The 15,288-nt window shown below is 33.9% G+C and overlaps 1 protein-coding gene across 1 annotated transcript; it reads right to left on the reverse strand.

Moving 5' to 3' along the window:
- Positions 1-10,965: 10,965 nt before the first annotated feature.
- LOC140436132 (uncharacterized) lies at positions 10,966-11,643 on the reverse strand. Its single transcript, XM_072524839.1, has one exon. The coding sequence runs from the start codon at positions 11,641-11,643 to the stop codon at positions 10,966-10,968; it is 678 nt and encodes a 225-aa protein (XP_072380940.1).
- Between the last annotated feature and the right edge of the window lie 3,645 nt (positions 11,644-15,288).

The following is a 15,288-nucleotide window of genomic DNA, read 5'->3' on the forward strand; positions in this document are numbered from 1 at the left end:
AATCCCGAGACACCTTTAGAAAAATACGAAATGAAACAAAGCAGTTGGTAAGAAAAACAAAAAATGAACACTGGGTACAGTTTACAAAAAAGATGGAAAGCGACTTCTACGTTCTTCAATCATCATCAATTAGCCTATATTTGTCCACTGCTGAACGTAAGCCTCCCGTAAAATTTTCCACCTATTTCTATCTTGAGCTTCTTGCATCCAGTTTGTGGTGATGTGCTTGATATCATCCGTCCATCTAGTCGGTGGTCGTCCTCTGCTTCGATATATTTCTTGCCTTGGTCGCCATTCCCGAATCTTTCTGGTTCATGTACCATCCGTTAATCTGGCAACATGTCCGGCCCAAGCTCATTAACCATGGCATGACTTCTACGGTACCCAAAAACAAATATCGGGATTCATAAGAAAACAACGAAAAGAAATGGCAGAATTGAAGGAATACAATAACATACCAGCAAACGAATGGTAAAGATACCTGACCGAACTGTTTAATGGAAAGAAAAATAATAATCAATACAATACCGCACATGAATTAAGATACGAAATAGAAATCAGTTTTCTGGAAGTAGCGACAGACATAAATTCAGTCAAAAATAGAAAGTCACTAGGACCAGACGGAAGAACCAACGAGCTTCTAAAACACGGAGGAGAAAGTATAACTCTAGCGCTGAGAAAAATTATACAAAAACTAATAATGCACTGCAAGATACCAGAGGCATGGGAAACAGCATAATGATACCAACGTTCAAGAAAGGTTATAAAGAAGGTCCAACGTATAAATCTACTGAACATCGCACTTATGCTTACCACAAAAGTCCTAACCAACAAAAATCAATAAACTAACAACTTTATCATGTTAACAACAAGGATTCAGATACGGATAATCCTGTATAGACGCCGTACTAAGACAAATTAGAAAAAAGGCCATCGAGTACAACAAACCAGCATATCTATGTTTTATAGACCTGACAAAGGCTTTCGAACGTATTCAAGTCAAAGACGTCTAATACCTACTGTATAAAAGTAACATTATATACAATCAATATTATATAAACCATCAAAAACATCTACTTCCATAATCGAATACAGGCAAAGATAAATTGAAACTAACACAGTGTATACCAGTACAAACCTGAGTCAGACAGGGTGACTCGTTAAGCCCACTTCTCTTTAATATAATAATGGACCAAATAATACTTGATGAGATGAAAATACTTCGACGAATATCAAGGAAAAGTTTGTTGGATAGGAAGAGAAGCGAAAACATAAGAAAAGCATGCAATATAGAAGACATAAATGGATGGGTGACAAAACGGAAACATGAGTGGAACGAACACATTAGTAGAATGGCAGAGGATAGGATAGTACGAATAGCACGAGATAAGTCACCAAATAAAAGAAGAAGTACTGGCAGACCAAGAAGAAGATGGTGCGATAATTTAAACGATTTATGAGGCTAATATTGAAGAAGAAAAAGGCTTTAAAGCCTACATACAAGAAGGAAGAAGAAAAAGAATGATATTCAATGCCAACGGTGTTTGTCTGCCTTTTCCAAGTCTACAAAACATAATTAGGCTGGATTCTATAGATTTCCTCCCGATTGGCCTGACTGATAAAGCAGCATCGTTATATGATCTTCTACTAGGGAAGAAAAATAAATTTAATTAAATTTAAACCAGACATTTAACATTTTCTGTATATTTCAATTATTTTCGAGATTTATTTTTTAACCATTTTCTAGCTTGCAGTTATGTATTTTAAAACTAATTTTTTCTTGTGATTTACTTATGTTATTTTATTTATCACTGATTGGTTTCCCCAGCAGCCCTTTGTAACCTAGTCAGAAAGTATTCTAGAAAGTAATTTTATCTTTCTTTTCATCAGAGGTTTTACCATGTGTAAAACGCCACACTTGCCGAGCTGGTTGGCGACTGGTTAGAATGTAGGTGGAAATAATTTGGGGAAAGATAGGAAACAGTTTAAGGAAGGAAATATGAAGTATGGATGTCAGTGGCTAGCATAAGGCACGATCACCAAGCCCTGTAGCAACCTTTCCTCTACCGGGATCGTAGAGAAGTGCTACCTACTAACTTAATCTCCAAAGTAAAAAGAAATAATTTTACACCAGAGAAATGCAGTAGGTACTGCAGCAAAAGTACTGTGTTTTTTGACAATCACTATATCTAATCTCTAACAATTGCTTTAGGTACTACATGCGTAGAATAACAAAACTTACGCAAATTTTTTCAAATTTTTTCGAACTTATTAAAAATTTTAAAATTACTGATTTTTAAATTTTTTTATGTAAGTTAAAACTATTATATATTATCAGAAATAAACTGTGATAAAAGCTTTTGGTGGATTTATTTATAAACATAAGTAGAGTAAATTGTTAATAAATTTTGCAAAAATTATTTTACGCCTTTCAATTTTACGCCAAAATGAGACTTTTGTTCTGTGCAATATGTGATAAAAACCTCCAAAACAATTTACTGGATAGTTTTTAAACAATTCGATTTATTTATCCTGTTTGCAAAGATGAAAAAAAAATTTTGCAACGCTATAGGACCGAAAATTAGAAGAATTTTAAAACGCTTAAATAAAAGAAGTAGAGGGGTTCTTTCAATAGAATCATGAAAATAACGTAAAATTAATTTTGAACAATGTTTAAAGTTCGTTATACTTCGTTGAAAATTGTAGCATTTGTATACTAATAAATTACTTACAGTGACCATCTTGATCAGTGCTCATTTCCCTGATCTATTTGTTTAATTTTGAAAAACCTACACCGTATTTTAAAATTGGCTTTCGACCTGGTATTCGAAACTGGTCAATAAACTAGATTAAATGCTAAAGTAGTTAATTTTAGTAAATATTAACAGACAAACTGGAGTAAAATTGTTATATCAAAATATTTGTGTATGTGTACGGAGGCAATATTTCAGTCGCCATTTTTTACTTTGCTTATGTGAAATCCCCCATTTTCGTCCCATAAATCGTCCGAAACACCGAAATTGCCCATAAAAAACAATTGTGCGATTGCGTGCCTATACACATCCATTTCCCGTCTATACATATAACTCACAGAAGTGGCAAAAAGTAAAAAAGAGGTAAAAACAAGCTATAACCCATACATCATGACAATTGCCGTATCAGGACGAACAGCCATATTTCAAAAATTCAATCTTTTAACTCATCACCGACGATAGTCACTTGTTTGAAATATTTACGGCCACCTGACAAATTTATCGAAAATGTTGCTGAACAAACAATTGAAAATAGCTAAAACTCGTCCCTTATCTAGAGCTGTCTGGGGGTGGATATCGTTGATCTAAAACTTTTTCCAAAAATAATACCGAGCCAAAAAAATAACAAAAAAAACTAGTTTAATATTCGTACGACTCAACTCGTTCATGTGGTTAGTTTCAAAAATACTGAATGTTGTATTTATGCTGTTGTATTGTTTAAGTTGATATTAGAGAGATTTAACCATGCAATAATTCCAACATATCTATATAAAATAATTTTTAAAGAACAAAACATATAGTACACATCTTAATCTTAATGTTTAAGGCAGTAAACATCTACGCATTTTCCGCGCTTAGCTATTTATTTGGTATTATTAAGTGGACTAAAACGGATATAGAAACTCTTTAGCAAAAAGTACGAACACACCTCACAAAGGCACAAAAGCACCACCCTCGAAGTGCAGTAGAAAGAACGACATTATCGCAGAATTTAGGAGGACGAGGACTTATGGATATAAGTGAGTAATTAGAAAAACAGATTACTAATTTATAAACTTATTTTCAGATGCAGGCTGAGACATCCACTCTACATGGCGCGATTTGCACAGTCGATGACACAACACCGATCAAACTGACGTAATCAGAAATGCCCATAAACCATCTAACTAAGAAAGAAAAAATGCTCCTATGGATGAGTAAACCTAAATAAAATCAAAAATTGTAACTACTACCAACATCTGGCTAATTGACTATGCCAAGACCATTATACAATAAAAAATGGTCATCAGTTAGTAAATTAGAGATAGGATTTTCTGTATTAGTATTCTGTACTATATTCGAACCAAAGATACCAAGGGGAGTCGCCTGCGTCATAACCAGAGAACAAGTTCGATAGCTTCTCTATATAAACTCTGTGGGGCTTGATCTGAAGGCAGAATTAAGTTTTAATCTGATTGGTTAGCTGATATAATATATAAAAAAAATCACAGTAATATATTTAATTCAGTAATCTATTTAATTTAAATCAGAATAAGAAGTCTTCAAATCCTACGAAACAAAAGTAAACCGATCACACCTAAATTACTTTGGCCATATTGCCAGAAGAACGGGGACCATGGAACTATTGGTAGCAGAAGAAAAGATAGAAGACCGAAGACCAACACGAAGATCTCCAACACGATGAGAAGACCAAATAAAGGCTTTAGTGGGACAATGCCTACATGAAGCCGTCGATCTCGCACAGGATCAGTATCTTAGTCAATGGAGACGGCGGGCTAACAATACTAGTGTCACCACGCCAATCAAAAAATGAGGAGGAGGAAATCACCAGAAAAAAAGAAGCTTCGTCTGCACCCCAGTGATGATTGTACAGAGTTTTTAATACAGTGTACTCCCTCTATAACGAACACGGTATTACGAGGTTTCGCTTATAACGAGGTACATTAGATACCCCATGAAATTTCTATTGAACTATAACCCTCTATAACGAGGCAAATTTGGTTATAACGAGAGAAAATAAGATCGAAAAACGTGTTTTTTTACGTTTTGGCCCGGCCATGGCTATAAATAAATACCCCTTTTAACTGCCGCCCGCAATAAACTTAACTGCCATCAGCAATAAACTTCTTTACAATAAATACAACTGTTTCACATCTTTAGAAAATATGATAAATAGATTGATACTGGACAATTTAAAGCAGTCAAAAATGACAGACTTCTTCTAATTGCAGAAGCAATAGTTAATGTTATCTTAGAAAATACGCTTTATACATTATGTAGTTGGAAAAAAATGTTAATACAGATTTTTTGTTTTAACATTTATCATTCACAATACTCTTAAGTAACTAAAGCACATATTAAGCACACCTTAAGTACATATTGTTAAGTCGATTGAAAATTGCAATATCTGAATGCCGAAGATATACCTACGAATCTCTGACACTTTTATAACAGACCTCCTATTGTTCGATTTTTTCTGATTTATCTATATTTTTCTTTTCATCGTGAAATGTCGGTGGAAGAATTAGAGGTTTCCTCGGTGGAAACCCGAGGAATTCTTCGGAAGCAATTTTTAGCACACGGCTACGAAGAATCCGTAGGAATGAAGTCGTCGTTGATGCATAGTTTTGTAGTGAACGGAAACACCAAAGCTGCTTTAAATCTTTATAACGAAATTATAACTCTCCATCCGGATTTTAGAATAGATAATTATAAGTGATAATAATAGATAATTATAATGACGAAATAAAGCAAAGAACATCAATAGAAACAGACATACTAACATATATAGAACAAAAAAGACTAAAGTGGTATGGACATGTAAGAAGAGCTAGCGACAGCAGATGGATAAAAAGAATAACCGAATGGAGCCCCATAGGAAGGAGGAAAAGAGGACGACCCCGAAAATCCTGGAGGAACGAAGTAGACGACGCCATGAGTAAGAGAGGACTAAACGATGGAGAATGGAACAACAGAGAGAGATGGAAACGGTTGAGCGAGGGAAGGCAGTGAATACTGTAGAATCCCTAAATATATATATAATTATAAGTCGATCGATCTAGCCACGTTGTTAGTGAAAGAAGGTAGGCTTACCGAGGCTATAAGCTTATAAATATATAATGTATATAATAGTGGAGAGCATTGAATATAGGTGAATTTTTACTAACCATTATACACTTCCCGGCACAAAATTCCGCCACTTAAAATTTTTGATTAAGTTTAACAATTTATAACTTTTTTATTTGTATTCCTATTGTCAAGATTCTTGCTCAGTTTTTAGATACTTAAGCAAACAACTCTTTTTTGTTTTAATGTATTTCATTGCCAATAAAAGTAAACATTTTTTTTTTCAAAAACGCCATTCAAACAATATTTAGCATCTTAAATTGCTCCGAATGGCTTCCCTTTAGGAAGTTAATGTTTTAGAAAACTACACATTCATATGTATGCACAGTATAATTGTTGTCTGATATAACGAGATCGGCTTATAACGAGGTAATTAGTCTGCCATCTCAGGTCTCGTTATAGAGGGAGTCTACTGTATATTAAGTTTGTTCTTGCACTTAGTTTTGAGGTTTTTTAAATGGCATTTCCAAGTGAGTTTAATGTCAAATATTAGTCCTAAAATCTTTATTCTTTTTACGATATGTAGAAAGATACAATTATAATTATTTTACGATTTATAGTAGGTAAGAGCTGTCAAGCGAAAAAACCAAATCACTTTTGGCTTTTCAATATAAAAGTTCAAGCCACTCATTGAAGACCATTGTATTGCCGAGAGGGGGCATTTGGGCCTGTAGGACCCATCGCCGGCTCTTCGGGCTTCTTCCTATCCCTTGAATTGGATCGGGTATTCACCATCTTTGGTTCGTCGCTGGTAGAAAGATTAAATACCACCGCTGTTATGAATAACAGTTCCAGTGACAAATATCTGTTATAGGTAACGGTTCCAAGGAACAGTTACAAAGTAACAGAGCAAAAATGGAAAACAGATAGGTAAAAATGATCTAAGTATTCCTTGACTTACGGAAGGAATAACTTAGTAAACAAGTAAATTAAATGGTATAAAAATATAATGCAAAGAAAAATGTTTCTACGTGTTTCTTGACTAACGGAAGAAACGACTTAGAGTGGAAAAATAAAAAATACTCAAAATATAAAACGAGAAATGCAAAAATGAAACAGATTATAGAAATATTGCTAAGTGTTTCTTGACTTACGGAAGAAACAGCTTAGCAAAAAATGGAAAAATGAAATAGACAAATATATAAGTATTTTCTTAACTTACGGAAGAAAATATCTTAGATACAATATCAGAAATAATAATGCGATATGAAAATATTTCAAAGGGTTCTTTTGACTTACCGGGAAAGAACGACTTAGACACACAATAAAATAACAAGTCAGATATCAGAGAAATACTTCTAAGAGCTCTTTGACTTACCGAAAAGAACTACTTAGATACAAAGTACAAAATCAAATATATAAAATAAAAAAGGCAAGATAAATATTCCTAAGTGTTCTTAACTTACGGAAGAACAGCTTAGATACAAATACAAGAAAATAAACAATCAAAAATAATCAAATAAAATAGCAAACAATCAGTACATGAACAAATATGTAATATTCTAACCTGACAAGGTCTGGATATACAATAATGCTAAAATAAAAAGGTATACAGGAAATCAGAAATAAAACAATAACTTAGTTGGAACAATAATAGCACCGACTCGGTCTACAGTAGAAGAGGCAAGCTCGACTGACCGATGAGAGAAAATCTACCTGCTTTTATGTAAAACAAATCCTTTGTTTTACGTAGCAAAAGTGGAATTTCCCTGCATCGAGTCAATTAGAAATTTGGATTTGGCCAAACTTGGAATTCCCAAATATTTTGACCAATATCCAAATTCCTTGATGCGTCCGGCACGGCTGTCAGCTCCCGGCTGACACTCCTCCGGAGGACAATTGAAGCAATTGATCAGTAGCTTTCTGGATTAGTATGCAACAGCGCATTGGTATCTGCAAAAGAATAATAAATCATCTGCGTAGGGTGCAAACTTGACTGGAAGCTCAATTTTTTTACAGTTGTTAACTGCGGTAACAACGATATTAATTAAGTCTCTAAAAACAGATAGAATGTGTAGGTATATGTTTGTAATTATTATACACACACACATAGAAAAACTTGAAAATAAAAGTAAGGCACAAGGAAGTGAAACAAGGACAGAACTCCGAAGCAAAGCAAGAGTGACAAGTTTAATTTGAATCCAAGAGTGTATGCGCAAAATTTCGGGCCAATGTCTTTTAAATGCATTTATTTTTTTCGAATCCAGAGAAAACTAATAGGTAAATATTTTTAAAAAAATTTTTAAATTAAAAAGATATTTTAAATCAAAAATCACACTTAATTTTTTCTTCTTTTTCACCCCTGTAACTTACAAAAATACACATTATAGAAGATTTCAGGGACTTTCGGCCCTCGATAATAATCATAAAATTTTCATTCTGTTTAAATTTTTAAAAAAATCTTAATAATTTTCTCGGGATTCGAAAAAAATTGACACATTTAAAAATTATTAGCCCGAAATTTTGCGCCTACGCTTATAAGTGATCGAAAGACAGATTAAAAAATGAATTTTACTTTTTTACCCTAAATAACTACTACTGAATAACAATAAGCTATTAAGCTATTTGAGTGAATTTTTACTTTATCTTTAAATGAAGAAATTCAGGTTCATTAGTCACTCCCACAAACCACAAAAACTTTGACCAATACCATCAAACTATTTATATCGTCGTTAGTTGACAATGAATCATGTAAATCGGTATTATTGGATATTTTTGACGAATTGTATGAACTGTGGGCAGTACTAAAGGACTTATTAGTACCACCTACTAAAAGATTACTAATTAGAACATTAGTACACAAAAATAGGTGGATTCATAGCAATTCATTCTTGATAATAAATGAATACTAAATATTAGTTAATGCTCTGTTTTTGTGGTACTATATGTTTTTAGAACAAACATTTTTTAGATGTTTTGGTGCTTTTATAAAATAAGCAAATATTACCAATAAATTAATAAACTTTGTGGATTCAAATAAAAAGTTTTTACTAAAGTAGTTTAATCGGGATTTTTACCGATTTTTTTTGGATAAATAAAACTCACAATGGTTTTAGACAGTAACCACGTTGACTATTGTCTTGCAGCCCCTTACCTTATCGTATAGCTTCGTATAAAAATAATCTAGTTTTTACACTCTATTCATATATAAAACTTTAACTTTCTCCATCAACATAGACCGTTTTTCAAAAAGAAAATAATCCTACCAAAATATTAAATTATCCCCATTTATAATGATTTAGTAAAGACCCTTTTGGAACTATTGCCGAAAATGATCGAAATATAAAAACTACAAATGGCCGTTCGGTATTTTCAAAATGATCGCATTCGATAACCAGATTCATCCAAAGAAAATGATTTAATAAATCTACTAAATGACATTTTATTATAATATATTACTCGGCCATATTTTCACATTGATGATTATGTTTGGTATAGTATATGAGCTGAAGAACAAAATCGGTAGTTTACGCTTTTAAGCAAAACAAAATCTGAAGTAGATAGTAATAATTAAGGGTGTTTAAACTATAAAGGTATATAACCTTAAAAATGAAATTTATTTTTGTACATTTTTCTATTTCTACCATCAGATAACTTTTACTAACTGCACGAAAACCACTAAGCTATCTACTACTAAAATGTAATTCGATTCTCTATTCGTGTCTTTATGAACTCACTATAAGAGTTTCTTCTTCTTCTTCTTTCTATGTAGACATGATACTGTATGTTTTTCAATGTGCCTCCAGTAAGTTGTCGTTCCATCGTTTTCGTGGTCTTCCTACTGATCATTTTAATATTGCTCAAGTACTTTCGATCCCTAGATCATCTTCAGGGGCATCTGAAATAAGCCAAGGAACGTTTTTTTTAACTAAAGAAATTGATTAACTTCGATAAAAACTCGAAGTTTATGGTTGATAAAATTTTTTATGTGATTAACGTTTATAGACTTACTTCGTCAATTGCGGCCTATCCGACAAGAATAAAATGTCATAAACATATAATTGTACAACACACTACACTACACAAGGACAAACAAACACTTTAAAATTATTGAAAAATAGCTACATTGCGTACAGAAGCCGGAGACAGAATGGCTCACGATCTAAAGGAAATGTTGGGGTGACATGTGACAAATGACAGTTTGGATGAGCAGTCAAAATCATAGATATGTGATCTGCACCTTTAAAAAATTCTATGAAACTAAGTATTGACCAAAGGTCCAACTGACACTACTATAGGAGGTCACTGATGAAATATAAAAATTATATAGAATATTTTTAAGTAGATTAAATAATCCAGATCTCACACTCAAACCTGTCTATAATAATTAGGGTGAATGAATATTAAGTTCTATAAGAGACACTCACTCATAATTGTTTTATATAGGTGCTGGTTTAGTTTTAATATGAAAATAAGTTATAGGTAAATTTATCAATTAATATAAATACTATGTGTGTATGCAATCAAATTACGGTACCTGTGATGTTGATGGATACTTCTTCTTCTTCCTCAGTGCACTGGGCGATTCGGGAACAAAATCTTCTCACAATGCCACGTGGTCAGGGTACTAGTCACAAATACTGGAGTGTTTAGCGCGACGATTTATACAGGACTATCTCTAAACTAAGATTAAGATTGAAGTATGCGTCTCGCCCGTAGCTTGCTCCCTTAAGACTAGGGGGGGCTGTACAGGTCCGTATTAATTTACGATGACAAAACATACACACACGTTAAGTAAAGAATTAAAATATAAAAATAAAATAATAAAAATTATTAATAAAAACTGAGAATATGTGGAGGGACGTAACATTCCCACCCACCAAAATGCATATTTGCATTTTTAGTCAATATAAGGCAAAGGGCATAGCTTAACCAAAGGTCGCCTAAGTTCACCTTTCGCGATTTGTACGATAGCTACGCGAGCAATATCATCTTGACCAAAAATTAAAGTTTTAATTCGACCCATTTGCCATTGTAAGGGAGGCTTGGTCTCATTACGTATTAGTACGAGTGTACCTATATTAGGATTACCCTCATTTTTATGCCACTTCGAGCGTTGATGAAGAGTATGTAAATATTCTCTGCTCTATCTTTGCCAAAAGTCTGCATGTAATCGTTGCAGCAATTGCCAACGACTTAGTCTATTTAAATTAACATCACTGTAATCCCGATCGGGAATTATCTTTAAAGGCTCTAGTGTAAGAAAATGACCAGGTGTTAACACTGAAAAATCATTTGGATCATTACTGACAGGACATAAGGGACGACTATTTAAGACAGCCTCTATTTGTATTAGTAATGTATTGAATTCTTCATAGGTTAAAACCTGTTCGCCTATGACTCTAGACACATGTGTTTTTACGCTTTTTATACCCGCTTCAAACAATCCACCAAAATGAGAAGCTGCCGGGGGATTTAAATGCCATGTAATGACGTCGTTTTTGTCAAAATGTGACTTAATGTCTTCTAAATAGGATTTTGCTCCTACAAAATTTGTTCCGCAATCAGAATAGACAACAGAGCAACGTCCTCGACGTGCTATAAAACGTCTGAATGAGGCTAAAAATGCCTCGGTACTAAGTTCAGATACCAATTCTAAGTGCAAAGCCTTAGTGGCAAAGCATACAAATAGGCAAATATAGGCTTTCGTTCGTTTAGCATTTTTAAGCTTATTGGCTCGTATCAGAAAAGGACCGCCAAAGTCGACGCCAACGCAAGAAAATGGTTTGGCCTTGGATATCCGTAGGTCGGGAAGAGCCCCCATAGGTGGCTGATAATTTTGAGGTTTTAGTCTCCAACAGGAAAGACATTTTGAAAGAACACTACGAATAACACGTTTCGATGAAATTATCCAAAAGTTTTGTGACAAGGCGAAGTGCGTACCTTGAATGCCTGCATGTAGATGTACAATATGGATTTCCGAAATAAGTAATTTAATAAAATTACCTTTGGAAGGTAAAAGAAGAGGAAAGCGCTTGTCATACGCTAATTCTGACTGGCTAAGTCTTCCGCCCACTCTTAGGAGATCATGTGAATCAAAAAAAGGATTTAATTTTTTCAAATATTTGAATTTTATAGAATTACCTTTAACCTGTTCTATTTCCTCCTTCAAATATCTTTGTTGCACTAATCTAATTAGTTGATTAGTGGCGTTACTTTGTTCCTGAATAGAAAGCTTTCCAACTGTTCGTTGATTGACTGATTTTAGGTTACCAACAAATCTAAGAACATAGGAAAAGATACGTTTTAATTTTGAAAAGGAAGAAAATCGATTACAGAGATTATCGACAAATTCATCAGATGGAAAGGACAAAAGACAACTTTTCTGTTTCAATTCTAAGTTATGTTCGATAGAATCGGTCAAGGAGAATGACCAGTTATCTTCAGTAGTGCGAAGAAATTCCGGACCCACCCACCAAGCAGGAGTATTTAAGAAATCCTCGGGGAAAAGTCCACGGGACCCGTGATCTGCACTATTTAATGAAGAAGGAATATATCGCCAGTGTTTTGAAGCTATCCTGTCTTGAATATAAGAAATTCTGTTACTGACGAAGGTTTTCCATTTATATGGCTGTGAATTAATCCAATGAAGAACAACAGTCGAATCTGACCATGCGTAAATTCTACTAAACTGTATAGTGAGAGTCTGCAGTATATAAGATAATAATTTACTAAGAATTACTGCTGCATTGAGCTCGAGACGAGGAATAGTTTGCACCCTGGTAGGAGATACCTTTGTTCGGGCTAAAAGAAAATAAGTTTTGATGACTCCTGTATCATAACACACACGAAGGTATGTAACAGCAGAAGATCCACGTAAAGAAGCGTCGCAAAAGCCATGAAGCTCACAGGAAATAATTGCATTTAAAGAAATATGACGAGGTATAGTAAACTTAGATAGTATAGGCAGTTCAATTTTAAATTGTTCCCACCTTGAAGTAATTTCCAAAGGTGGAGTTGCATCCCAATCTAAATTAAGTAGCCAAAGACGTTGAATAATAGTCTTCACTATCAAAGTGACAGGATTAAGAATACCGTAAGGATCGAATATGCGAGCTATTTGGGATAAGAGATTTCGCTTTGTGCAGGAAGCTTGAAGAGGTAAAATTTTGTAAAAGAAATCATCAGATGATGGATTCCATCCAAGTCCTAATACCTTTAACGAAGATTGATCTAAGTCAAATGAAAAAGACTGTTGCAGAATATGATCTAAAGGAATATTAGCGAGAGAGAATAACTGAGGGGCATTACTTGCCCATTTTCGTAACTCAAATCCACCACGTTTCAATAAAGATATTAATTCTTTTATAGCAAGAACACTATTTTCTAAAGAATCCTTTCCTGTCACCACATCGTCTACGTAAGTATCTTTTAGGAGTATAGATGAGGCTACAGGTAAGTCCGGTTCGTCGAGTGCTAGCTGCTGTAGAGTACGAATTGCAAGATATGGTGAGCTAGACACACCGAAAGTAACCCGAGTAAGTTCGTATTCAGCAATAGATTCCTGTTCCGAAAAACGCCAAAGTATTCTTTGAAATCTTTGTTGCTCAGGAGCGATAAGAATCTGAGTAAACATGGATTTAATATCTGCAGTAAAGACATATTTATGAAACCTGAATTTAAGCAATAAATTTACAAGATCATTTTGTAATTTTGGACCTGAATATAACGTATCGTTTAAAGACGGAAAGTTAGGGGCGTGTGCGGAAGCATCAAACACAACGCGCAATGGAGTAGTACTGGACTCCTTGTAAATACAATGGTGTGGTAGATAATAAGCATTATTTATTGCCGTACTTGGCTGAATAGGATTTAAATAATGATTATCTATGAAACTTTTGATAAAGCTTGAATATTGAATCTTAAGTGATTCATTTTTGGCAAATCTGCGCTCTAAAGAACTAAATCTTTGTAAGGCTAAACGTTTTGTGTCGCCAAAAGAAGGTATTTCGTTTTTGAAAGGCAGCTTTACTACAAATCTGCCCTCGGAATTTCTATAAGTGGTATGAGTATAAAGCTTCTCACAGAATGAGTCTTCCGGAGAATAAGATTTAACTTCTGGTACTTCCTCAATGGCCCAGAATTGTTTTAATGTCGCATCTAATTGCTCAGAATCATTAGCAGAAAATGACGTGAAAAAGGAATGAATATTTGTTATATTTGTAGGTGGAATATTTCCCATCAAAACATAACCGAAACTTGTTTCAAGAGCTGAAAGCTGATCATTACGGGTTTTAATAATTCCTCCTGTTAAGATGTAAGGAAAGATATTTGCTCCTAATAGAACATCAACTTTACCTGGAATATTTGCCATTTTATCAGCCAACCTTAAATGTTGAAGATACGGCAAGTTGTCTAAAGAAATTGGAACAGTTGGCATATTTTGACAGATTTGAGGAAGAATTATTGCATCTATCTCGCAATGAAAGTTTATGTCATAAGACGAAGAAATGTTCAATTTTACGCCTGATTTGGCTGGGGTGCACATTCTATCAAGACCTTGTATCGATAAAGCCGCATTGAATTTAGGGAGACTTAATTTGTCTGCACATTCTTTACTAATGAAGTTAGCTTGAGACGCACTGTCTAATAAGGCTCTAACTTCCAAGGCTTTACCAAAACGATCGAGAACATAGATTGTAGCTGTAGCTAGCAAGACATTATTTGTCAAAGTATTTGATAAGGCGGATACAGAAGGCATAGGATCGTTAGATGAACTAGCAACCTCGTTGTGAGAAGAAGAAGAAGAAGAAGAATCATTCGCATTGAGATTATCAAAGTGAAGAGAAGTATGATGTTTTTTATTACAATGTGTACATCTTTTGGATGAAGGGCATTTGATCGTAACATGAGTTTTAGACAAGCAGTTTATGCAACATTTATTCTGTTTAGCAAAGTCAAAACGTTTTTGAGGTGATTCAGCAAGAAATTGATTGCATTTAAATAAAGCATGATCTGAACCACAAAATAGACACTTATTTTTGACAGAACTGGTCAAAAATGTAGAAGTTTGACGAGATGAATACCTTACGTTATTAGAAGGATCGGAATTAGTAGATTTAACATTTTTGCTGACTTGTCTTTTATATGACTCCAATGAAGTGCAACGCTGCAATGCGAACTTATAAACTTCCTCATAGGAAGGTACATTTTTTGAAGCAAAGTGTAATTCGAAAGCCCTAACTGTTTCTACATCCAATTTGTCCATCAGTAAATTCATTAGAATAAAGTCCCATTGAGCGGGAGAAAAAAGTAATTTTTCTAAAGAGGCTAAGTTTTCATTGAAAATATCTAATAATTTTCTAAGTGAAACAGGATCATCAGTTTTAACCACACTGGCATTTTGAATATTTTTCCATAATGCTCTAGATAAGTCTCGTTTACCTTCATAGCGATCAATTAAGGTGTT

Source organism: Diabrotica undecimpunctata, chromosome 3 (genome assembly GCF_040954645.1).
Source record: "Diabrotica undecimpunctata isolate CICGRU chromosome 3, icDiaUnde3, whole genome shotgun sequence".
NCBI lineage: Eukaryota > Metazoa > Arthropoda > Insecta > Coleoptera > Chrysomelidae > Diabrotica > Diabrotica undecimpunctata.

Excerpts from the sequence above, each read along its gene's own strand:
- LOC140436132 (XM_072524839.1), bottom strand. The coding sequence starts at position 11,643 with ATGGGGGCTCTTCCCGACCTACGGATATCCAAGGCCAAACCATTTTCT.